Source organism: Acartia tonsa, chromosome 1, assembly GCF_053477335.1.
Source record: "Acartia tonsa isolate MP-2025a chromosome 1, ASM5347733v1, whole genome shotgun sequence".
NCBI lineage: Eukaryota > Metazoa > Arthropoda > Copepoda > Calanoida > Acartiidae > Acartia > Acartia tonsa.
In genome coordinates, this window is record NC_137260.1 from 47813193 (window position 1) to 47840180 (window position 26988).

Genomic DNA, 26988 nt, shown 5'->3' on the forward strand with positions numbered 1-26988 from the left:
TGTTAATGATTGCTTGTCCTACCATTTCAGATTTTGCTTTATGGATTTTGTTATCTTTGTTGTATTTAGACAAGAAGTGATGGAAGAAAGGACTTTAATTTTAAATGTTATTTCGATATGTTATAGTAATGATTTTGCACGTAAAACGCACGCCTGAAAAGAAATATTTAAGGGCTTGCGATGTTGCTGTTCGGATTATATTTAGGACAAATAAAAATGTTAATGATTGCTTAAAGGTTTTCGAAGTAGAAATCAAAAAGTGGTATTATCCTCTCAGGATTTTTACTTTCAATTTTGAATTGATTTGAAGACATTTTTATCAAGAAAATTTCTTATTCCTTAAATCATATTTCTTGAGACACAACCTATTTTTAAGAGATATTATTATCGGAATGCTGATGTAATTTTATCAAATTATACCTAATATACCTATGTTAATTTTATTTCTTTTCCCAATGGTGAAATTGTCGTCCAAGATCGGGGAATTGTACCTATGCAATCTTTGGTAAATAAATTCGATCTTAGACAAAGTAAATTTTAGAGTAATTTATAAATTATCATTGCTAAAAAAAACTAAATTAAAAAGTAATTCTTAACAGACTTACTGAGATATTAGGATTGTAGAGTCGCCACGCTTTAATTAAAATAGTACTTTCTAAATGGTGTATTTATTTCAATCAATAAGTGTATTACATAACAAATATATAACAATTTAGAATTTAATACACAGCTTTCTAGATATTAAAGTGAGGGGCTGAAGGTATCGGCAAGCAAAACTGGTTTTAATTCTATGATTTTTATCTTAATAGTCGCTGAATATTGTGTGTAATACTATGTTATACATGGTCTTCAGTATTACAGTTTGATAATCCTTATACTAAAGTAACAGGGTGTTTGTGTGTCTTTACCAAGGATCTCGCTAACTGCTGAACCGATCGGGTTCTCCTTTACAGGGTAGCTTCTCATAGGTCTCGGGAAGGTTTATAACTACTTCTTGGGGGGTGGGACACCCCAAACCCCCAAAAATGAAAAATCCCCCCCCGGAAAAAAAAATTGTTTGAATTTTGTTTAATTAAAATTAAAAATTTCGCCCCCCCCCCCAATTTTTTTTTACCTTTTCTTTTAAAATCTAAAAAAAGAAATTTCAAATTGGGTTATTAAATTCGACTCTCTCCTTCTCAAGTGCCCCTAGAGGCCTCTAGGGGCGTAACCGCTAGTCCTTATAATAAAGTAAAAGGATCTTAGTCTGTGTGTCTGTTTGTTTGTCTGTTTATTTGTACCAAAGGATCTCGCTAAATGCTAAACTGATCGGGTTCTCCTTAACAGGGTAGCTTCTCATAGGTCCCAGGAAGATTTATAACTTTTCTTGGGGGGTGGAACACCCCTAACCCTCCCCCCCCCAAAAAAATGAAAAATACCCCCTCCAAAAAAAAAAATTTCCACCTTCAAAATTTTTTTTAATAGGTAGGTACTTTCTCTTAAAATCTAAAATAAGAAATTGGGTTATCAAATTCGACTCCTCCCTCCTCAAGTGCCCTAGGGGCCTCTAGGGGCGTAGCCGCTAGTATATTATATATATGAAGTAGCTGTGCAACTAAATAAAAAATTCAACAAAAAAACTATCACGAGAGCATTACATAATTGAACATGAATTCACAGGAATAAAGGATTAAGACAATATAAAGAATTAAAGAAAGAGCTCAAATTAAGGGGGGGGGGGGGGTTGATGCAACCATTTTGTAATCAATGCACATATGTCGCTTAGAATTCGAATTTTGTTATGAAACTTGGCATGCGTAATCTTTGGTAGATCTATTTTCCCTAATTTAAACAAAAAGTTGTAGAAGTAACCGATTGTGGCTTCGTGTTTAATGATGCCAATTACCATTTTTTTTTCAATTTCTAGTAGCAGTCGCTACCGGCTAGAACAAGATGTAAACGGCTAGGAGAGGCCAAGAGTATGATGTTTAGATAGGGCTTGTGACATTTTTATGGGAAAATAGCCGAAAAACGGCCTAACGGCTGAGCCGACAGTCTTTACTTTTGCAACTTTTTGTTCAATTTAGTGAAAAGAGACCTACATAGGATTTTCATAACGAAATTCGGATTCTAAGTGCCATTTGCAAATTAATTACGAAATGGTTGCATTTAAAATCCCCCCTTTACACACCTTTACTTCCCATAAAAATTATTATCCACTTTAAGGTGGGTAAGATTAGATTAATATTAATTGTACTTAAAAAAAAAAAAATTTGGGAACCTAATAGAATCTTAATTGAATTTTACAAACCATAGGTGTCAAAACTTAATTTAAATCTACAAAGGAGCAATTTTGTATATTGAAATTGTGGTTGTACATAAATTTTTCGTCGATTGTCCTAACCCGTAATATACCTGGGTACTTTTATTAAAATATTTTTTAAAATCACAATGAAAGATTGATCTACAACCTAATGTATTTGTCTACTCAAAAGGAAAAAGTAAAGAATAACATCAGTGGTTTCCCCTAAAAGCGCCTAGTCAAGCACAGATTATCACCAACCCCTCTTCCCCTACTTTGAAGTAAATTGGAAAAAAGGGGGGTTGATTTTTTGTTTGTTTAGGTCAGGTTAAGTTAATTGGATACTGTATTCCCGTAGTAGAGTAAGGCCTTGGGAATACATGCAGGCACTTTTAGGGAAAGCACTGATAAAGCAATTGACATTAATCAAGGAAAGCAAGGAAGAAACGATAAGGGGTAGTTGCACAAAGTGCATTTAAACTTGAATTTATTGAACTGCATATTTTTTTCTGTTCAATAGTTTAAACTACCTACATCTTTATGATCTATAGGTATTTGAAAGAATTTCAATTTTCTACAAGGTAGTTTTAAAAATATCAAGACTTGAAAATCATATTTTTTGGATTTTTGCATTTTAAATGGCTGTCCTGTATTCACAAAAACATTCTGATGACTATTTTGATGGTGTCTAATTGATTGCTATTTATTGTAATAAAAAATTAATTATGTTAGATGATATTCTTGTAATTTTTGCTTGCAATCAATCGTGTCAAATGCACTTCATGCAAGTATCCCTTCAATGGAAATATACAAACGTCAAATGATTTAAATCAGTTTTTAGCGAAAAGAAAAAAGAACATTTTAACAAATAACTACTGCTTTGGGTAGGTGTTCGTCCCGGTGTCCCCGCATTTGGTCCCATTTGCCTGTGTAGTCAGCACATTCTTGCCAAAGTTTTTCTAGATTGGTGTGCAGGTGAATGACGAGTAGGGTTATCCTATTGACATTCCTGAAAGTAAAGATATTGATCAGGTTGTACAAACTATCAGTGTATAAAAAAAGCAGACTAGACCATAAAAAATGCATTTAAATCTTAATTGATCGAGTTAGATTTAAGTGCAATAATTTGAAAAGAATTTTCACTTGTTTTAAGTTCAAAAATTGGTTTTAAATACCTAACAACTTATTATTTGAAATTACTCTTAATAATATTGATTAGGTACTTTATCTGACCCCTGACTATAAATCCAAGCTACTTACATCTATTTTTTCATTCTTTTAAATTGACCAAAAATCTCTACTCTATCATTTGTCCATTCATTCGGTGTCTACCGTTTTTAGCTATAATGCCGCCCGTCTATCTATCTATCTAAAAACTTACTTAACAGCCCCATTGACAAGTCCCACACAGAGTCTCAACACCTCGCTCTTGTCTCCTCTGGCGGCTTGACCGCCGACTACAGCTGTACCTCATTCGGACCTTTGCCACCGCCTTAAGGTTGTTCATTGTCAACAACATCAGCCTAAAAAACACAGAAAAAATAAGTTTAGTATCTTTGGTAAAGGGAAAGTTGCATGAAGTGCATTTCAAAAAAATGATTTCGAGCAGAAGTTACGAGTATACCATGAAACATATATAACTTTGTATTACAATAAATTAGGGTTGGCAATCCAATCCGGAATCTGTTCAATTTATGGAAATATTTGAATCCGTTATTTTAATAGCGGATTCGGATTGTTAATTGTTAAGCTAAAATCAGCATCTTGAGTTTTTTTTGTCTAAATATATATTTCAATTTTTAACAAAGTTAGGTTAGGTTGAGTAAGGGTTAGCAAATGGGCGATGTAGGGTCTAGAAATAGGAGAAAAGCTTTTGTGAAAGTATGAAAAAACGCTGCTTTAGATTCTTCCCAGCACCCGATAAGATTTAATTCTCTAATTTATTTTAAAAAGGGCCTTTTAAAATATTGCTAGAATCCGAGATCTGAAGATCTGGAATCCGTCAAAAAAAAAAAGAATCCGGAATCCACGGATTGATCTGTTTCATTTTTGGGCGGATTTTTGTAAGCATCCGAATCCAAATCAGGTCCAAACATTGGACGGATTGCCAACCCTACAATAAATACCAAACAATAAGATATCACAAAAATAGTCAATGTGCTGTTTTGTGAAAATAAGCCAACTATATCCATTGTATATATCACGAGAATACGAATTTCATTTCTTGATATTATTAAAACTACATGGTAGAAATTGAAATGTAGTTCAAACCATTAAAAAGGGAAAAATTAGCAGTTCACTAAATTTAAGTTTAAATGCATTTCGTGCAACTACCCCTTTAGTTATTTTAATAGGTGTTTTTTTTTGTTTTAAATAAAGACTTTGCAAGACCTTTTTTCTTTTGAAATGAATTTATTAGTCCTAGTGTAGTATTTATATATTATTATATACAAGTAATAGGGTGTGAGTCTGTATGTATGTATCTTGATAAATACTGGACAGAGAAGGTTTTTCTGTACAGAAAATTTTATCATAGGTCCAGGTAAGGTTTAAGGTTTGTAACTTTGTTAAAGCAAATAACCCAAAAAAAGAGTTAAAGCACTAAAAATAGGCATAGCATTTGCTTTTTCCGTGGGGAGACGGCGGCAGAACTGCTGTTTTTGCCGAAAACCGCCGTAAATTTTTGTCTTATTTCAAAAACTGCTATTTAGATCATTTTTAACCTTCTGAGAGAAACTTTTTTTGTTCAGTTCCAAATTCTTTAAAACAACAGCCATGCCAAAGGGATCTATCCACGAACAAGAGCAAGTGATTCTAAGCACCTTCCAGCATTGATCCATAGTATTTTTTTAGTGAATATACTAGGTCTAAGTTTACTATTTGGTTTATCGACTAAAAAGTTAGGTATCACCATGGTTTTATATAGGGTTGGCAATCCGTATCTGAATCTGGGATCCGGAATCCGCCTAATTTTTTGGCCAATTTTGGAATTTGAATCCGGAAACCGTTTTTAAATAGCAGATTCGGATTCTTAATCCTTATACTAAAGTAACAGGATGTCTGTTTGTCTGTGTGTTTGTACCGAAGGATCTCAATAACCGCTGAACCGGTCGGGTTCTCCATAACAGGGTAGCTTCTCATAGGTCCAGGGAAGGTTTATAACTATTTTGGGGGAGGGTACCACCACCCTCCCAAGAGAAATTGCCCCTAGAAAAAAATAACCCTCCCAAAAAAGAAACTTGAACGAAGCATAAACCAATTATTTCTCTAATTAGATATTTCAAATAAAAAAAAAACATTCAAAGTGCCACTAGAGGCCTCTAGGGGCGTAGCCGCTAGTTGGTAGACTAAAATTAGAGCCTAGAGTTTATTAATACTTGTCATTATCATCATCTATAACACAAAGTAGAATGATGTCTGTCCGTCTGCCTGTGTGTCTGTCTGTCCATCCCTTAAGATCTTGGTAACCACTGAACCGATCGGATTCTACTTTTCAGGGTATATACCTATCGGTCCTGTGGTGGTTTTAAGCTATTTTCTTGGAGGATGGTTCACCCCCAACCCCCCCCCCTCTCCCCAAAAAATTTTTTTTTGTTTATTGGGGAAGTTGGTTCACAGCTCCTAGAGGCTGGGGGCGAAGCCGCTAGGTATATATAACATCTTTTAAAATCTCGGAAGTGAATTATAGAAAACACCAAGAACGTTAATTTTTAGGACATATGTAGCACTTAAATTTTCAATTTTTTAAAAAGCCTTTTAAAATATTGCTAGAATCTGGAATCCGCGAGAATCCGCTATTTTTTTGGACGGATTCTTGTAAGAATCCGAATCTGGTCCAAAATTTGACGGATTGCCATCCCTAGTTTTATATGAAAAAAATTAAAAGCAAAGCATTTTTGGTGCAATATTATCTAATGTTTTGATGTTTCAAACTGCTTTTTAAAGCTTTGACACAAAAGTATATTATTTTGATTAAAAATGTTTATTTAGAAAAAGGGTTGGTACCATGTAATATTATAAACAGTTTAATTTAAGTACTTTTGCAATTTACAGCATTTAATGCTTTTCTGCCGTGTTATTTTATTTTGTTCTTTGAACTCAAAAAGCATTTGATGATATTGGATCAAAAAACGATTTACATTTTAAAGTTTTTTTCATATAAAACCATGGTAAAACCAAACTTTTTAGTTGATAACTAGTATATTCACTAAAAAAAAACTAAGGATCAATGCTGGAAAGTGCTTAGAATCACTTGCTCCCATGTGGATAGTTCCCTTTCATTGATGTAAACCTTTTTTAAAGTTGAGTTGTCGTTTAGTTTCAAAAAGTACACGACCGCCCCCTCCCATTTAAAAAAAATTAGGTATACCTATCTTGCCAAATTTCATTACATAATTTTCATTCTAAGTGCTATTTCCCTTATGTTTCCACCAAAATTGGAATATTTGGAACTAAAAATTAAATAGGTATATTTAATATTTCATTCATACTAATAGCGGTATACAACATTTCTTATGAAAAAATTAAATTAAGCAAAACTACAATTTACTTTATTACTAACTAGAGGCGAAGCCCCTAGAACTTCTAGGGATACTTAAGGTTAGAGGGGAAATTCGACCCGGCTACCTCCATCTTTCAATTTGAGTTTTAAAAAGAAAATACCTAGTTTATTTAATTGGGAGGGTGAAGATACACTCCCCAATTATAGGTAAAAACCTTCCCTGGACCTGTAACAAAATTTATTGTAAAGGAGAACAATATCAGTTCAGCAGTTAGCAAGATCCTTCGCTAAAGACAAAAAAATACTTTATATAATAGGATTACTACGCAAGCATCCAAAAACAGTACCTGCATCTGGATGTGCATCTTCTGGGCGCTGTACTATGCCTGGCTTTCTGACTGGGTCAGCTAAATAGAAAGAAAAGTATGGCTACATTTAGTAAATTTAGTGAATTAATGCATTGGTAGCAAGTTTAATAGATGAACCATTCATGTATCCTATATCAAAAAAAAAATCAATGACCCATTGGAGAAAAAAAGCACGAAGTGCATTTAAAGAGTTAAGGTACTTTGAGTAGTGTACTTTAATATGCCTTAGTAGAATATATTAGGCATTGTTTAGATATGATTATGTGTAAAAGAATTTTTAACTTTGACCTGACTAAACTTTTTTTATTTGACAATAATTCACAAGAGTTATATAAAAATGAACCGAGGTTTCCTTAGGGCAAGTTCTCTAAAGTTAAAGAACATAAAAAATAACATCCGGTTCTTCATAGGACAGTTTTTCTATGGATAGGTACTTTTAAAAAATAAAGAAAACCATCTGGTTTCCTGACGATATACACATTATCTCCACAAACTAACTAACCATACAATATAAACATATTTATATATATACTCTGTACTACGACCCACTAGTTAGAGATGTAGCAGTGCGGCAGGTGTCCCAGAATGAACAACTGCCATTAAAACAATCAATGAAGCTTTCAATACTCGTTTATTCAGGTAGAATACAGCGGTTTTAAACAACCTAAAATAAAATCACAGAATTAGGTTGTTATAAATGAACAACAAATAAAACAGTAAAGTATAATACAGAATTAAAATACTAAAATTTGCATTACTTTGTTAGTTTCTTTTTAAAGTCTTTTATTTTGATTTCGGGCTTTTCAGAATAGTGCATTTCAATAAAACAATCCAATGGTTCATTAGTCAAAGAATGTAAAACTTACTTCTCGAATCCAGCTCTTTCCACTTAATAATTTCCAGAACTACAGGCTTATCAGATCATCTCATCAACATAACCACCAGCAAATATCCACAGCAGCAATCAATACAGAACAATTCAACGGCAGTCAGGGACTTAATATTCAGACCACAAGCCAGATTTGAGGATAACTCCATATGAATCGGTGTTACAGTGGCAGAATTTCAGTCTAAAAACATCAATCATATATTTTATGTTAGAAGGAGCACCATTTATAGAATAATCAAGGGTAACTCTGTGTTTTTTAAGCTTTGACTTTGAGGCTTTCTAATTAATTTGAAGGAATTATTATAAAGGTGAGTATTCTGTACCTTAATTTTAGCGAAGGATCTCCTTTTTCGCTATTGGTTCCAAGTTCTTTGCTCCACTTGGTGAATCCTGTAACGAAAAACCATAATTAGGTGATATTTGGATAGGCAGCAATCTACACTATAACTTTGATTCCAAATTTCATTAGGTAGTTATTCAATCAACAACATTTTACCTATGGTTCTTTGTGCTCAAGCTTTCCCTCTGATCCGTCACGAGGGGCACCAACAAGCTTCTCCACTAGAGATAAAGAGGGCGGATCCACTCTCAACAGGCTCAGCTAATTCCAGGCCTTAATAATATCAAATTAAGCCCAAACTTTTAATGGACTACAATGCTTTTAAAGTTACTTGGAGGCCGTTACGGTACTCATTTATTGGTTCTTTACAATTAAATAGGAACGGTGAATTCAATGGAATTATATCTTCAACTTTGGTTTAAATGAAATCTTTGCATATACGGCTTCGCTGGGTGAATGAATTGACTATTTTTAATATTTGTTTTACCTTGTATCTCAGCAGAGACAATTTAATATTACATTTTGAGAACTTTTTCACTCGTTAGCACTTTCTGAAATGGATTAGCCCATATTATTTGATGTAGATATAGGTTTCTTTATCACTTTTTACATATATATATAATACAATTTTAACGATAGTTAATTTAACCAATTTTTGCTTAAAAGAAACAAAATAAGTTGTTAAAAACTAATAAACTTGGAAGTAAAAAGCTCAAATTAATTTTATAAATGCTTTGAATTGATTTAAATGTGTATTTTGTACCAAAAAATAACAATTTTCTTTAAACTTTTAGATAGACTATTTTTCCTTGCTTATATTAAGATGGCTGACGTTAGACTGATACAACGAATATAGAGATTTGAACGCTTGCGCGTCATAGATTAATCACATACATAGATTGGATAATATTTCATATTATTATTTACAAAATTAAACATTCTTTGCTAAAAATGAATTTGAAAATAAAAATGGCTTTTGCGTTAAACAATTACAATTTAATATAAATTTAAGTTTTGTAAGTAATTAGCATTATTTCCGATACATATTTTTTGCTCTATGGTGAAGAAATAGGTTGCGTGAATTTACTTTAACATATTTTAAATTACTAAACTTTGGCCTTGTTATGGAAGCCTTCTCTCAGTCTTCGTGGGGTGATTTGACTGGATTCCTTCTAAATATAAAACACTCCCCCAGGCAAAAAATCCACGAAAATCATCCCAGGTGTCTTCAGTTCCGGCCCTTACGGAGCTCACAGAACCAATTTGAACTTTGAACTTTGAACTTTGACAAATATTATTTGAACTTTTACTTTGAACTTTGACAGAAATAAATCTTTGAACTTTTACTTTGAACTTTGACAGAAATAAATCTTTGAACTTTTACTTTGAACTGTAGTTTTAGCTTTGAACTTTTAACTTTGACAGAAAATAAAATTTTTGAACTTTTACTTTGAACTATAGTTTTAACTTTGAACTTTGAACTTTGACAGAAAATAAAATTTGAACTTTTACTTTGAGCTATAGTTTTAATTGAACATTACATAATTTTAAAATCAGGTAAAACTTTGTACTTTACTAAAACTTTGATAAAATTTGGCATTGTTTAATTAATAACACAGAGCAATTGTCTTATGTTTTACTTTGGTCACGGAGCACTTGTCGCGTGATTTTACAATTTAATAGATTGATAAATTGATAGATTGAGAGTTTGAAAATTTGAAAACATGATAAATTGAAAGATTGAGAGAAAGGATAGAACTATGTGCTGTACTTACGGACCCATTGGAGATGGACTGCCTCAACATCTGCCTCCGCCAGCTGTCCTCCAAGCTCTAACTCGTGCTCCTGGTGCACCACCGCCAGGCCTCTCACCGCTCGCTTGGTTGTCCTCATATCCTTCTCCCCGTGGTTTCTATACTCTATCGTCACCTCTCGTACGTGCCCATCCCTAGATATGTGCACTTCTCTGGCTCTGCCAATCCTCCATATACACGTACCTAGGGGGCTACTGCCATCTCTACGGAACAGGACTATGTCTCCTGCCCCAACCTCTCCAACATTTTTACTCCACTTCTTGGGCTTTGGTACATACTCACCAACTTTCAACTCTTTCCACGCTTCCCACCAGGATCTTTCCACATCCTCCATGGCTTCCAACATCTTGCCAGGCCTTTCCACCGTTAACTGGCCCCCAGGTGCTCTGTTATTATTCCTGCCCAACAATAACCTGGATGGAGTTATCAAATCCAGTTGATCAATGTTCTGATACCTCGATCCTAAACACAAAGGCATCGAGTTCAAATCGTTACAACAGAACGACAACGCTGTCTCAAACTCCAACGGCGTGAACTTCAGCCCCTTGAACGCCACATTGAGAATCTCCTTGATGGACCGTATCGACCTCTCTACCACTCCTTGGTAATTCGAACTCTTAACGGGAGCAAGCTCAACCGTTAATTTGGCGCCCTTCTCCTGGTTCAACAGGTTCTGCACACTGGCTACACATATGTCAGCTGTCTCGAAAGCTCTCACTAGCTGGGTGCCATTATCTATCTTGACTAGACATGGGATGCCATACCGATTAATGTGGCGGGTAAGGGTTAACAAAAAACTCTCTGTGTCATACCCAGTCATACTATACGCCGCCACAGCCAGCGTCGCCGGACACTTGTACACCGCCGCCCACAATTTCATCGGAAATCTATGTGTGCCATAACTGCATCTTCCTTCTACAGGCCCAAACAAGTCAATCATACAAGTTGTGTATGCCGGCGCTATCTTCAACCGGCACGGGTCTACAGCACCAAACTCTCTCTCTATCTCCTTGGCCTTGTATCGCCGACAAAAGAAACAGTTCTTTTTTACCTCAATCGCCAAAGAGTTGCCCTCTAAGATAAAGGCGTGTTCTCTGCTCCTTCTCAATGTTGCAATGGATCCTCCATGGTGCGTCACATTCTCATGGCAGTGACGCATGATACTGTACGCCACCGGACTGTACCTGTCCAGCACAGGCTTGGCAAAGGCCAACTTCTCTAGATCCAGCATATTTTCCGCCAATGCATCGTTGCCTCCCGGTAAGATCCTCCCATGGTGGTACATAATGCCATCCTTAACTGTGCCAATGCTTTTTAACTTGTCTCGACTGTTGAATTTAGTTACCTCTGCCGTAGTCTTGCTAAAAACATATTTTTCCGCTCTCTTCAAAACATGCTCATCAACATCCACCAACACAGTGCCAGACACAACACTAAACTTGTTGCTGCTCCTCCGCCGCCAAATATCAACAATCTTCAAACATACAGCAATCAGCCGGACATACCTATCCCACGGGACCTTACTCGGGTTAACCAAGTAATGTGAAAACTCGTACCTCTCAACCATCCTCGCCGAAAAATTAGCCAGCACCAGCCCACGGCTTTCTTTGTTCCTCATCTCCTTCAGCGCCGCAACTTTCGTGTCCTGGTCAAGGGTAATCTCATCAATACTTCTCGTTGGCCACTCTGACTCTGGCCTGCTCATCCAAGCCTTTCCATCCTGCCACTCCGATCCAGGCCCAATCTCTGGGGATCCATCAGGTCTAGTCAATATATCAGCTATGTTCTGTGCTGACTCAACGTGGCGCCAACTCGTCACGTCACAGAATCGCCTTACCTCAATCGCCAGGTTGCGGATGCCAGTCTGCAGTGGTCGTGTATCACAGTGGATCCAGTATAGCGCAACCATTGAATCTGTAACATAGGTGATCTTCTTGACATAATTCTCAAAATTAAGTTTAACTAGGTGAGCCAATACACATCCCATGGCACATGCTGTCATCTCAGCTTTGGGGATGGTTAGTTTGGTGGTCAGCTTTGACTTGGACGCCACCATTCTGGTTACAAACCCGCCTGACAACAACTTCATTCTTGCGTGGACGACGCTACCAGCTAGCACCTGACTTGCATCTGTAGACACAATCAATTCAACCCCATGCTCTACATCCACAGGGTTACAGAACACACTACGTGTGAATCGTATGTTTCTTAGTTGCTGGACCATCATCAAATTTTCCACCCAAGTGTCTAGGTAGTTGTCCGGCAGGATCTCGTCCCACTCTGTCCCCAGTGAACAGATGGAACACATGTCAATTTTTAGTTTATTGGACCTCGGTGACACTAACCCGAGAGGGTCCCAGCACTCCATGGTTTTGCCCAACAGAATCCTTTTTGTGAACATGACCCGCAGCGCTTCCTTCAGGTCACCGGTCACTTCTTCTGGCACTTTACCTCGCTTCTTTTTGCCCAGGAACAAAGGTTTCACCTCGAGGGATATTGTGTCTTCCTTCGGCCGCCAACAATACCCAACGAGCCCAACACTTTCTCCATCTACAGACACTTGTTCATCCGGGTCGTGACCACTCCTCGTGACCGCTTTGACCGACTGCTGGCCCATTTCTAATACCTTTACCAGCTGCTCTCCTGCTAAGTCGCGTGTCTTCTCATCACGGTGGGCAGAAACAATATCATCCATGTAGGCTTTCTTTCGGATCACAGCTGCTCCAATCCGAAGCTCTGGTTGTTTGGCTTCAGCTATGTCCGCAACCATCTTAAAACCGTGGATGGTTTGGTTTCCTGAACTCTTGATCCCATAAATAATTGTTCTGACCACGTAAACAATGACTGCTCCAAGCAGGGACAATCCATCAATCCACAGGAACTTGTGATATCTATAATGCTGCGGCTGCAAGAACACGGAATTGTATGCCATCCGGATGTCGGCGCTAAGGGCAGCCCCTCCGCATCTGAATCCAATCAACAAGTGCAACAAATTAGCCAGCTGGTTACTTCCCTTACATAATATGTCATTTAAGCTCTTGCCTGTCTTGGTCTTGGAGCTGCCGTCAAACACAAGCCGAACCGGGGTAGATATACTGTGGCTGTTATGGACAATGCGCCACGGAATCACATATCCAGCTTTTCTGGCCTCCACCTGTTCCTCTGGCGGCAGCGCCGCTAATGGTGCTACAAACCCATTATCCGCCAACTTGTTAAAACTCCGCAGGATCTCCTCTCTGGCAACTTCACTCTTGTTGGCTAACTTGACCTGAGTGCCCAATATCTTTTCGGCAACGTAGGTATTATCTGCCAAAGCTGATTCAGGATTCTCAGTAAATGGCAGGTAAGCAAATAACCTCCTCTGCTCGGCATCATAGCTGACACTTTGCTCTATATCATGTTGTTCACGTTCTTCCAACAATGATTCTTTCTCCACTCGCTCACCTTTCTTGCACTCGGAACAGACGCGGCACTTGACACAACGGTATGACATATCTGCACCTATCTGGTCTATCATCTGGTATTCCTTGAGCATCTTACTTGGTCCGGCGGCAAAAACGTGGTGGACAAACACATCATCCTCATCCATTAAGGGGTTCTCGGCTCCAGCATAATGCGAACATACCTCATGATGGTGATCAATGGTTGTGGCACTTTCATGAATCATCCCATTGTTGGAAAACAAACAGTCTCTCTGATATCTATATGCTTTAAACTCTGCAGTTAAAAATGCAGCAGGTCCCATCAGATGAGCGCGGCTCATAACATCTTTCCAAACTTCATGTGGTCCAGCTAATATCCCGTTGTGGCCTCCATATCCAGCCAACCTGGATTTCATAATGCAGAGTCCACCTGGTAAGGTAAGTACCACCTGTGGGTAATATAAGTTGTATTGAATGCCAATCATGATATCAACCGGCTGTCCTCCAATTTCAGGTTCAGTTGTCGGCATCTTTGCGGCAGGATGGCTCTTAGTAAAGACGGCATTAAGTTCTTCCCATACCTGTTTCAGCGGCCACTCTGGGAAACGTGTGCTAACTTTGTCCATTTGCAGGCCTTCAATGGTCGCAACCCGTCTTTTACCATCTTCACTTACCATCGGCAGCCAGAAACGCTCAATGCCATAGGGGATCTCAACCCTCTGGCCGCCAGCTACCTCAAGGGCGGTGGGGCCAGGCCGCTGCGTCTCTGTATCCAACGACGCACATGCCCGTGTGCTCAGGCAGGCTCCATAGCAACCGTTGTCGTAAAACAGGAGCAGCTTCTCACCGTTGGTTCCTTTTACATATTGCAACATGTATATGGGCTGGTTCTGTATACTTGGCTCCACTATGACGTCGTCAACTTTACCTCGGCCGCCGCTGGCGGCGAAACTCGCGTATACATCTCTGTCACCTTTGTCGGGCAAAGCATGATAACTGGCAAAGAAAAACCTGACATCGGTTGGTAGCAGCTTCTCGTCCAGGGAACGTTTAAATTCTGCCTCCTTCTCCATGTTGGCTTCCAGGTGATAGGTGCAGATGGCGATATGGTTCTTCCACACATCTGGCTTGTCCTTACAGGTTCCTTCATTGCAGATCCACTTGCTGTCACAGTACGGTTCGTGTTCTTTGAACCAGGCCTCCCTATTCTTCATGTCAAACTTGGCATCTAATCTCAGACATCTGTAGCATGCCTCTGCTTTCACCGTCCTACCGAACCTTCTCTTGACACGAGTTTCTTGGAACACTTCACAATACGCCAGGGATGTATGTGAACCTGGGCACAATCTACACTTAACTTGTTTCGCCTGTCTGCTTTTGTTCATCATAATGGCGGCAGCAGCATCTCCACTTGTCTTCTTGTCTTTATCTTTAGCCTTCTTCTTTTCCTTGTTGTTGGCGTGGGACACGGACCCGTTGTTGGCCGCAGCCGGATCGGCACCAGCTGAACTTGCTTCAGCGGTAACGTAGCTTTTTGCGGAACCGGCGGAACTTTCAATAGCTTGGGCGGCCGTATTAACAACTCCTTCTCCATCACTGCTCAACTCACAATCTGCTGGCATCACACTGTACTTGGATGTGACTTGTTTCCTTGACTTGCTGCTGTCATAGTAACGTGTGCCAGACGTCACCATGATATCTATTTTAGCCGTGACCTCCCACAACATGGTCTGCAGAAATTGTGTCAGGGTCTTGATCATCATAGACTTGGTCTGTCTGGTACCAGGGTCAGTTCTTTTCTCAGCCAACAGAATCTTGTGAAATTCAATGAGGTCATCTTTCAACAACGCACCTGACAGGACAGCCAATACCGGTGACGACTCATACATATCCAGGATCTTATGTTGTGTAGCTAGCTTGGTGAGTGCTACAAGCTTCTGCTCAACTTTTATCAGCCAGCTGCGTTTTTCAAACAAGTTATCCGGGCAGGATCCACAGGCTTTGATTTCGCTTGATTTCGCGGAAAATAACAGTTCAGGCTTGCCGTACACTACCTTCAGGTGATCCATGGCTTCCTTGTACGTCTCTAGGTTGAGGATACAGTCCTTTGCGATACCAACCACGCATTCAAATTTAAGCTTTAGGTATTTCTCGTGCTCGTTGAATCCACCCATTGTTTCAAAGAATAGCTCCATCTGTGTTTGGAAGCTATAAAAGTCGAGGTTGCCGTGACCCGACTCGCCACTAAAAGTGGGAGGTTTGAGCTTGACCTTGTTGACACCAGCATCGTTAGTTCCAGGCGCAAGTCCAGCTTCGTCATACAGCACATCAAGGTGGGCTCTGGCCATTCGTTGGGCATTTATGCAGCTCTGCTCAGCTTCGTCCAACATCTCTACGGCACTGCAATCTCCGCAACTCGTTGCACACTTCAACAGGTCACTTATCTTCTTTTGGAAGTCTCTGTGTTGCTCCGAAGCCTGCTTGAACAAGGTTTCCCCTCCTTTGATCTCATTGGTGGCCCTCGTCTTTAACTTCATCAGCTGTTTGTATGCGCTGGTCACATACATAGTGTTGTCACTCAAATTCTTCAAACCATAATCTAAGCGTTGCCGGTGTACAGAGGACGCCTGATTTCCCGCGGCGGCACTCTCAGATGGCGGCGGCGGCTGGGGCGGCTGTATCCTTGCATCCTCCTTCCTCCTTAACTCCTGGGCTTCCCACAGTTGCTTCCTGAGGCCGTTTAAGTGTGCCAGACATTCGCTTGAATTGATACTGTCATCCTCGGTGAACTCATCACAAGGGTTGCTTTTGAAGAACACTACAGCATTTGATAACTCATTCACTAATGTATGAACTTCACTGTTTATTGTTTCAGCCTGGGCTGTTGGGACATGAGCTGGGTTTATAAACACCAGATTATTGTCCCAGGTGAAAGTCACTCTTTCAATAACATCAATATGTTTCTTTATTTGAGCCTTTGCCATTTTACTGCGGCGTTTATCACTGGCTTTCGGCGGCGGCTGTTGCTGCTCCGGCGGCGGCAAAGGTTGCAGGCCTGCCTGCAGCTGTACCGGCGGTGGTGGCTCTCTAGCTGGCGATGTCGGCACTCTAACCGGCGGTGTCGGCACTCTTGGCGGCGGGGTTGGCGTCCTTGGTGGCACCAACGGCTGTGTTGGGTCACACGCCGCTACAACAGTTGCTTGACTTATACGTGACTCCGGCCGTTCCTCGTCACCAGTCGCAAACACCTCGCAGTCACAGGCTTGTCCTGGCGGGCACTGGCATTCGCTGGTTCTTCGAAGGTTGTGGTGCTGACTAAACACCGTTGCCAAACTGTCGTTTCTAAACACTGATTGCTCTGTGGAAGTTCGCAGCTGTTGAATACCAGCCACACTCAGGTCTCCATAACTCCAATTCGTGTCTCTATCAACATCGTTCTGGTGGCGTTGGTCAGTATATGATCTTCTGTCCCTGATCCCGTTGATCAAATCGTTTACTCTGGAGTCTGTCTCCTCGTACACTCCCTCAGCTCGTGCTATACTCGAACTGCGGTAACCATGGAATTCCGGCGGCGATGAGGAGGCTTCTCTGGGGCTCGTGTAGCTCATAGGTTGCTCTGGGTAGCGAACTCTTGTTTAAAACTGTACTACGACCCACTAGTTAGAGATGTAGCAGTGCGGCAGGTGTCCCAGAATGAACAACTGCCATTAAAACAATCAATGAAGCTTTCAATACTCGTTTATTCAGGTAGAATACAGCGGTTTTAAACAACCTAAAATAAAATCACAGAATTAGGTTGTTATAAATGAACAACAAATAAAACAGTAAAGTATAATACAGAATTAAAATACTAAAATTTGCATTACTTTGTTAGTTTCTTTTTAAAGTCTTTTATTTTGATTTCGGGCTTTTCAGAATAGTGCATTTCAATAAAACAATCCAATGGTTCATTAGTCAAAGAATGTAAAACTTACTTCTCGAATCCAGCTCTTTCCACTTAATAATTTCCAGAACTACAGGCTTATCAGATCATCTCATCAACATAACCACCAGCAAATATCCACAGCAGCAATCAATACAGAACAATTCAACGGCAGTCAGGGACTTAATACTTCAGACCACAAGCCAGATTTGAGGATAACTCCATATGAATCGGTGTTACAGTGGCAGAATTTCAGTCTAAAAACATCAATCATATATTTTATGTTAGAAGGAGCACCATTTATAGAATAATCAAGGGTAACTCTGTGTTTTTTAAGCTTTGACTTTGAGGCTTTCTAATTAATTTGAAGGAATTATTATAAAGGTGAGTATTCTGTACCTTAATTTTAGCGAAGGATCTCCTTTTTCGCTATTGGTTCCAAGTTCTTTGCTCCACTTGGTGAATCCTGTAACGAAAAACCATAATTAGGTGATATTTGGATAGGCAGCAATCTACACTATAACTTTGATTCCAAATTTCATTAGGTAGTTATTCAATCAACAACATTTTACCTATGGTTCTTTGTGCTCAAGCTTTCCCTCTGATCCGTCACGAGGGGCACCAACAAGCTTCTCCACTAGAGATAAAGAGGGCGGATCCACTCTCAACAGGCTCAGCTAATTCCAGGCCTTAATAATATCAAATTAAGCCCAAACTTTTAATGGACTACAATGCTTTTAAAGTTACTTGGAGGCCGTTACGGTACTCATTTATTGGTTCTTTACAATTAAATAGGAACGGTGAATTCAATGGAATTATATCTTCAACTTTGGTTTAAATGAAATCTTTGCATATACGGCTTCGCTGGGTGAATGAATTGACTATTTTTAATATTTGTTTTACCTTGTATCTCAGCAGAGACAATTTAATATTACATTTTGAGAACTTTTTCACTCGTTAGCACTTTCTGAAATGGATTAGCCCATATTATTTGATGTAGATATAGGTTTCTTTATCACTTTTTACATATATATATAATACAATTTTAACGATAGTTAATTTAACCAATTTTTGCTTAAAAGAAACAAAATAAGTTGTTAAAAACTAATAAACTTGGAAGTAAAAAGCTCAAATTAATTTTATAAATGCTTTGAATTGATTTAAATGTGTATTTTGTACCAAAAAATAACAATTTTCTTTAAACTTTTAGATAGACTATTTTTCCTTGCTTATATTAAGATGGCTGACGTTAGACTGATACAACGAATATAGAGATTTGAACGCTTGCGCGTCATAGATTAATCACATACATAGATTGGATAATATTTCATATTATTATTTACAAAATTAAACATTCTTTGCTAAAAATGAATTTGAAAATAAAAATGGCTTTTGCGTTAAACAATTACAATTTAATATAAATTTAAGTTTTGTAAGTAATTAGCATTATTTCCGATACATATTTTTTGCTCTATGGTGAAGAAATAGGTTGCGTGAATTTACTTTAACATATTTTAAATTACTAAACTTTGGCCTTGTTATGGAAGCCTTCTCTCAGTCTTCGTGGGGTGATTTGACTGGATTCCTTCTAAATATAAAACATACTCCTTTGTAAGTTTTACATCAATATTACAAAAAAATACATATCATAGAATACTCTTGTACCTAATTATTTTGTTGTATAAAAAGTTAAAAGCTCTAGGTATTAAGGGGGGGGGGGCGTAATGACATAAGCTCTTAAACCGTGAGCAAAATGGTCTAAATATTGAGCTAGACCCTTCAAACTTGGTATATTAGCTTAGTCCTATAGGTATTACATCTAAATGGCAAAAAAATCCAAAAATTTTTATTTTTAGGTTAAGTTAGGTAAGAAAAACCCTGCGGAAATAGGGTTTTTAGGCTTTTTTTGGTCTATTTTGATGTGGAAACTTGCCTTAAATTGTTTTTTCTTAGGGTTTTAACTTAAATACACTGTATCTATTCATATGGACATTATTTAAGATGATTCAGCAAGTCGGGGACCGACCCCAGGGGGCTAGGTGGGTGGCCCGCAGGGGTTAAGTTCATTTTTCCCAATATATTTGTTGTGATACATCAAATAATAGGTTTTTTAGGTCAAGGAACTCAAATTCAGAGCTAAAATAAGCATTAGACTAATCTGAAGCTAGCCCCAGCGGGCTAGGTTGGTGGCCCGCAGGGGTTAAGTGCATTTTTTCTAATATATATCTTGTTATATATCAAACTATAGGTTTTTTAGGTCAAGAAACTCAAATTCTGAGCGAAAATTAGCATTAGACTGACCTGAAGCTAACCCCCCCGGGCTAGGTTGATTTTCTGCAGGTTTAAAGAGCATTTACCTAACCTAACCTAGAAACTTACTTATATTTTCACAGGTTTTTTTCTTGAATAATCTGTGTCTATTAATGAGGACTTTATTTAAGATGATCCAGCAAGTCGGGGACCGACCCCAGCGGGCTAGGTGGGTGGCCCGCAGGGGTTAAGTGCATTTTCCCAATATATATGTTGCGATACATTAAATTATAGGTTTTTTAGGTCAGTTAACTCAAATTCAGAGCTAGAATTAGCATAAGACTAATCTGAAACTAGCCCCAGCGGGCTAGGTTGGTGGCCCGCAGGGGTTAAATGCATTATTTCCAATATAGATCTTGTTGCAAGTTAGGGACCGACCCCAGCGGGCTAGGTGGGTGGCCCACAGGGGTGTAGTGTAGTGTGTTGTCATACATCAAATTATAGGTTTTTTATGTCAAGAAACTCAAATTCAGAGCTATTTTAAGCATTAGACTGACCTAAGGCTAACCCCTGCGGATTAGGTGGGTGGCCTGCAGAGGTTAATTTTCCAAATTATGTGTTGTTATACATCAAACTATAGGTTTTTTAAGTCAATTTGGAGCTAAAAAAACACAATAGAAACCTGATGCTAGTTTTTTCGTGGTATGTGGTATACATTAAATTAAAAAATTGTATCCTATTAGCACATTAAATTCTTCCACCACTAACATTGTACTATCAAAATTGAAATTCTTTCAAATATATGTATATAAATGTAGTTTAACCAATTAATCAGGAAAAAATATGCAGTTCACTAAATTAAGTTCAAATGCATTTCGTGAAACTACCCCTTTGAATTTCTGGACCTAAAAAACCTATAATTTTATGTATGACAACTAAAAATGCACCTAGCCTGCTGGGGTCTTAAATCTTAAATAATGTTCTAATAAATAGACACAGTTTATTCCAGAAAAAAACCATAAAAAAAGTAAGGTTCTAGGTTAGGTTAGGTAAATGCACTTAAGACTTGCAGGCAACCCACCTAGCCCGCTGGGGCTAGCTTCAGATTAGTCTGATGCTTTTATTAGCTGTAAATTTGAGCTTCTTCACCTTAAAAACCTATAGTTGGATGTATGACAACACATACTTTTTAAAAAAAGTGCATTTAACCCCTGAGGGACACCCACCTAGCCCGCTGGGGTCGGTCTTCGACTTGCTGGATCATCTGAAATAAGGTCCTCATGAATGGACAGTTTATTTGAAAAAAAACATAAAAAAAATTTTAAATGTAAGTTTCTAGGTTAGGTTAGGTAAAATGCACTTAAGCCCTGTGGGCTACCTATCTAGCCCGCTTGGGTTAGCTTCAGATTAGTCTAATGCTTATTTCAGCTCTGAATTTGAGTTCTTTGACCTAAAAAATATATAATTGGATTTATCACAACATATATATTGGGAAAAATGCACTTAACCCATGCAGGCCACCCACCTAGCCCGCTGGGGTCGGTCTTCGACTTGCTGAATCATCTGAAATAAGGTCCTCATGGAATGGACAGTTTATTCTAGAAAAAAAACCTAAAAAAATAATAAATGTAAGTTTCTAGGTATCTTAGGTAAAATGCACTTAAGCCCTGTGGGCAACCCAGCTAGCCCGCTGGGGTTAGCTTTAGATTATTCTAATGCTTTTTTTAGCTCTGAATTTGAGTTCTTTGACCTAAAAAACATATCATTTGATGTATCACATCATATATATTGGGGAAAATGCATTTAACCCCTGTGGGCCACCCACCTAGCCTGCTGGGGTCGGTCCCCGACTTGCTGGATCATCTTAAATAAAGTCTTCATTAATAGACACAGTTTATTCAAGAAAAAAACCTGTAAAAATATGAGTAAGTTTCTAGGTTAGTTTAGGTAAATGCTCTTAAGCCCTGCAGAAAACCAACCTAGCCCGGGGGAGAGTTTCTTGACCTAAAAAACCTATAGTTTGATATATAACAAAATATATATTAGAAAAAATGCACTTAACCCCTGCGGGCCACCAACCTAGCCCGCTGGGGCTAGCTTCAGATTAGTCTAATGCTTATTTTAGCTCTGAATTTGAGTTTCTTGACCTAAAAAACCTATTATTTGATGTATCACAACAAATATATTGGGAAAAATGAACTTAACCCCTGCGGGCCACCCACCTAGCCCCCCGGGGTTGGTCCCCGACTTGCTGAATCATCTTTAAAAATGTCCATATGAATAGATACAGTGTATTTAAGTTAAAACCCTAAGAAAAAACAATTTAAGGCAAGTTTTCACATCAAAATAGACCAAAAAAAGCCTAAAAACCCTATTTCCGCAGGGTTTTTCTTACCTAACCTAACCTAAAAATAAAATTTTTTGGATTTTTTTGCCATTTAGATGTAATACCTATAGGACTAGGCTTATATACCAAGTTTGAAGGGTCTAGCTCAATATTTAGACCATTTTGCTCACGGTTTAAGAGCTTATGTCATTACGCCCCCCCCCCCCCTTAGTAAATGCGATCAAAAGTTGTATTTTTGACAAAAAAGATTTTGCCATAGGTAGGTATATAACATGTAAAAAGTTTGAAAATAAAAATGAAAAAGTCATTTTTTTAGGAAAATCCCTGGCCAAATCTTTTATTTTAATCAATAACTTTATATTATGCATTACTATATTATTTTAAAAAGAAAAAAATTAACAATATTTTTTAAAATGCACTTCATGCAACTATCCCTTTAAAAAAAACGATGATTATGTTTTATTACTAATACTGCATATAGGCATTAATTAGGGCATACATTGACTTTACATAAGGGGAGGGGTGGTAAACGGTGCCGTTTATTCGTAATCTGTGAGTAAAATGGACAAAATATGGAGGTAGATTTTGAAACTTGGTACATAAGTCTTGTGCAATACGTACTAATTGTAAATAAAAAAATTCTTTATATTAGGTTAGGCAGGGTGTCGGAGCCGTTTAATTTTGATGCGGCTCCGGCTCCTACCTTAAAATTAATATATCAATTTTTTTTCATTATTGAATTTGATAAAATAAAATAAATAATATAAAATATTTTGCTTTTATTTGATTAAAGCTATATAAAAGTAGAAGGATGTGTGTCTATTTTTTAAGTAACAATAGTTTTTCAGTTTATTATATGGAAATAGACCGTTGCCAAATTATATTATTACTTTAAAAAAACACTTTTAGCTAATCTTGAGCCGGAGCCGTTTTTAACAAAAAATACGTCTCCGGATCCGGCTCCACCAAATATGTTGCTGCTCCCGGCTCCGGCTCTGGCTACGAAACACTTTAGAAAAAAAAACACTTAACCCCTGTAGGCATCTCCCTTATCCCTATGGGGTTGGCCTCCGATTTGCCAAATTATTTTAATTAATGTCCTTAAGAATAGACACAGTGTTTTCGAGAAGAAAAAAAAAACAATTAAAGTAGGTAAGTCTCTACACAAAAATAGACCAAAAAGCCTAGAAAACCCATTTCCGCAGGGTTCTTCTTACCAAACCTAACCTAAAAAATGGACTTTTTTTAATTTAGATCTAGTACCTAATAGACTAGGCATATGCACCAAGTTACAAGAATCTAGCTCAATATTTAGCCCATTTTGATCACGGTTTCCGAACAGAATGAACGTAGTAACCCCTCCACCCCCCTTAAATATTACTTTCAGACAAATAAATGAGAAATTGACATGATACACAATTGTTTAGGAGTTTTGTTTAACAATAACAATATTTAAAACAAGCGTCCTTATTTAATACAACTAGCGGTTACGCCCCTAGAAGACTCTAGGGGCACTACACTGGTAGGAGAAGGAAAAGTCGACCTCATCCTATTATAAATTTGAGTTTCCAAAGAGTTATAAAAATTATTTTGGGGGGAGAGGGGGGTTAAGACACTCGAAAAATAGTTTAAAACCTTCCCAGGACCTATAAGAAGCTTCTCTGTAAAGGAGAACAATATCGGTTCAGCGGTTAGCGAGATCCTTCGGGACAGACAAAAAACGCTTACTACTTTATATAATAGGAAAATAGGAGAAACAGATATGTAGATGGAATGAAAGAGTAGAATAGCAACATAAAAGTAACATTTTCGAATACTATTTTTTTAATATTATTAAAATCTAGAGAACCACAGAGTCCAGAAACTCGTGGTACCCCTGATTATTTTTATATATGGGCACCTAAGAACTAATAGAGTAGCCATTAAGTTACTAAGTATACAAAGCTATTAGCTTTTGATGTTAGATTAAAATACAAATATCTTGTTTATCTATCAAAATTTCCTTGAATTTAAAAAGACAAGAAATGGTAGGTAAATAAAGTTATGAAACCTAGAATTAAACAGTAACCCTTTAATCTTCTTTAAATGCGTGCGACAATTTTACAATAGTATTGACTTACTGCCGGGTTTCATAGTTTAGAGCTAAAAGTTTAGTTCTAATATTGTCTTGATATAAAAATTTGAAGAAGTGTGAAAAGTTAAAATAGTAATTATGCAATATATTTAGTTACAAAAGTATTCATTTTCGATAAGAAATGTATATTTAGCAAAAGGAGTAAATTGTAATAATGTAAACAGTTTGATTAATGTACTTCTGCATTTAACAGCATTTGATGTAATAAAAAACAAAAAGTACTTCAATTAGCAGCTGGAATCACTTTAGAGCTTATTCGTGCATTGTCTCCTTTTTTATCAGCCTATATACCTACAATAACTGACGAATTAGATTCATCTAAATCTAATTTAAAAGAGTTTTTTGTTGATTGCAAAATATGCTAATTGAAAGAGTAGGTATTTTATCTAATAATTACTTACATCTATAAGGGTTCAAAGAAGCAAACGCGTCGTAATCCATTTTTACTTTCTGAAAAAAAAGTATCAATCAAACCTTATAAATTTTAAAATATCATTCAGTAGGTAAAATATTGCAAATGTCTTGACATATTTCAATAACCAAATCATAAACAATTCACTATATGCTATTTGAATGAAAAAAAATAAAAAAAATTCACAACCAAACTATGTATATCAAAAGCAACGTCAACAAGCATACGAACAGTTGTTTATTTACATTTTACATATTTACCGGGCAATCAGCTGTCTTTGTGAATGTGTGTGTGTGCGTGTGTGTGTGCGTGTGTTTAGACAGGCCAATACGGACGGAATCAGAGATGTGTAGATATGTGAAATATGCGTTATAAGCGGTTTGAATAGCTTGGTCTGTATTGAAGACCAAAAAAATTTAGAATTTTTTGGCTTCATTTTTTTTCAAAAACTATATTCCTGTTATGCTAAAATTTATAATTTAAGCATAAATCTGTAGACATTTGTATTGTTTATAGGTTCTGTTAAATCTTTTTTTTATTTTTCTTCCCAAAAACGAGAAAATTATGTTTTAAAAATCATCTATTAGGGCAAGAAGTCTATAAGCAAAGTAAGAATATTAAAAATCTATCTCCTATATACCTAATAAAGGAAACTGAATATAAATTGCACTTTTAAATAGCCGTTTTATTGCTGCACAGTCTCTATTACCTCGATTTTTAATTTTCATCCTATATCAAGAAAATTATTTTTTAAACAACGCTTCCTTAACCACCATTTTTTGATCAAGAATATTGGTGCTAAAAATGAAATCTATTAATTTTTCTTTAAAAAAACTTATGGGATTACAAAAATGTAAGTGGTCAATGTTATTGTATTAAGCTAAAGCTTCTACATGGGTTCTACAAGAACCATATTAGCTACCTATACCCTTTAAACAATAGAATTATTAGACTACTGTTTAAACAATTGCATTGTCAATTGTAATTATAGAAGTGTGTATGGGAAGGACACCCATCCATCCCCCTCAATTTTGCCGGGGGGGGGGGGGGCAGATCTGCACGCTTCTGATCGGGTTTAGTGTTTTTTTAAAAAGCTGCGGCTCTTCTGCTGGCTGAAATAATAAAAACTGCTGCAGACGCAGTTATGGTTGTAAAATAATTTCTCTAAAATGTCGGCTGGTCCGTGTGCAATGCGGCTGTCGAGCCAAATAAAAACTAAAAATATATCTATATCTTAATATTGTGTTTTTCTTGTCAGGTGTTTTTTTTGTATCTGATATTGAAATTAGAAATTACATTTAAAAGAAAACGTTTAATTGTTTAATCTTAAAAATATTTCCAGCTTGTTTATCAAAAGGAATGTCTATGAAAACGTGATTTTCTTTCCAGAATAAAATAAAATTTTCTAGAAAATTGTTATCATGACATTGTCGGATCATTTTCCTATTGGCTGAGTCTAAAGTTCGCCGGGCTTCTCGCTTCCTATTGGTCCAAATTACACACAATTACATGTTGTTGTGGCCTTTGAATTCTTGCACTAGTTAGGAGTGTGGCACGTATATAGCATAAATTATAAACTTATTGTAAAGTACACAAAATCTTTTAATCTTTTTCATATTTCATTTTGCTATATTTGAATAAATTGCATAGAATATTTAGTTGGATTAAATTTTTTTTTACAAATTAAGTACCCGATTTTCCTAAACAGTAAATAGATATAAGTTTTTTTCTTCGTAATTTTTTTGTGTTCTTTTAGTTGATTTAAATATTGAAACATATTTATATTTTCTAAGAGCAATAGCACATGAATACTTTAATATTCCTTGTGATTGCCTCGGAAAATTTTGAAACAATCTCCCTTAAAATTTTTAACATGTTAAAAATAAGGATTTTGTCACGATTGCAGAACCTTTCATTGTTTTTAAGATTTTTAGAATGTCTTCTTCTATGAAAATAAAATTAATATGTTATTTAAAACATTAATTTAATTACAGCTGCTTCAAAAAAAAATAACGCTTCTTTTATCTTCCTTTTAAGTTTCTATGATATGTTGTAAATAAGCCACACCACAAAGCTATGCAGATGCAAGGAAGCACAAGCCTTTACATTTCTTCTAGAACATTCAAACGGTATTTTTTCTAAAACGTATATTTCTTCAGAAAAAGCTAGCTTTATAGTGAATATTAACGATTATCTATTTTTTTTATATAAAAATATATTAAATTTACTGTAAATTTTTAGTTTACATTTTTAAAATAAAAAGTTCTTCAATATTAAAGCTAGCTCTTAGCGAAAAATTCCCAAAAAT

General features: G+C 36.9%; 1 protein-coding gene across 8 annotated transcripts; it reads right to left on the minus strand.

Moving 5' to 3' along the window:
- Positions 1 to 652: 652 nt before the first annotated feature.
- Positions 653 to 24715, minus strand: LOC145322334 (uncharacterized). Of its 8 annotated transcripts, none has more exons than XR_013880634.1 (12): positions 18441 to 19141; positions 18110 to 18226; positions 17937 to 18003; positions 17590 to 17794; positions 8867 to 8930; positions 8536 to 8652; positions 8363 to 8429; positions 8017 to 8220; positions 7778 to 7814; positions 7130 to 7189; positions 3663 to 3804; positions 653 to 3290 (listed from the first exon to the last, which is right to left on the minus strand). XR_013880634.1 is itself a non-coding variant. In XM_080164302.1 (5 exons), exon 5 carries the CDS (start codon positions 17221 to 17223, stop codon positions 10138 to 10140), a length of 7086 nt encoding a protein of 2361 aa, XP_080020428.1. In that variant the 5' UTR covers positions 17224 to 17387; positions 17590 to 17794; positions 17937 to 18003; positions 18110 to 18226; positions 18441 to 19141; the 3' UTR covers positions 8941 to 10137. The 8 variants fall into 8 exon arrangements, 2 of the variants coding, with proteins under 2 accessions (XP_080020428.1, XP_080020436.1); XR_013880631.1 differs by having other exon boundaries at positions 7700 to 7814; XR_013880629.1 differs by having other exon boundaries at positions 7683 to 7814.
- Positions 24716 to 26988: the final 2273 nt, after the last annotated feature.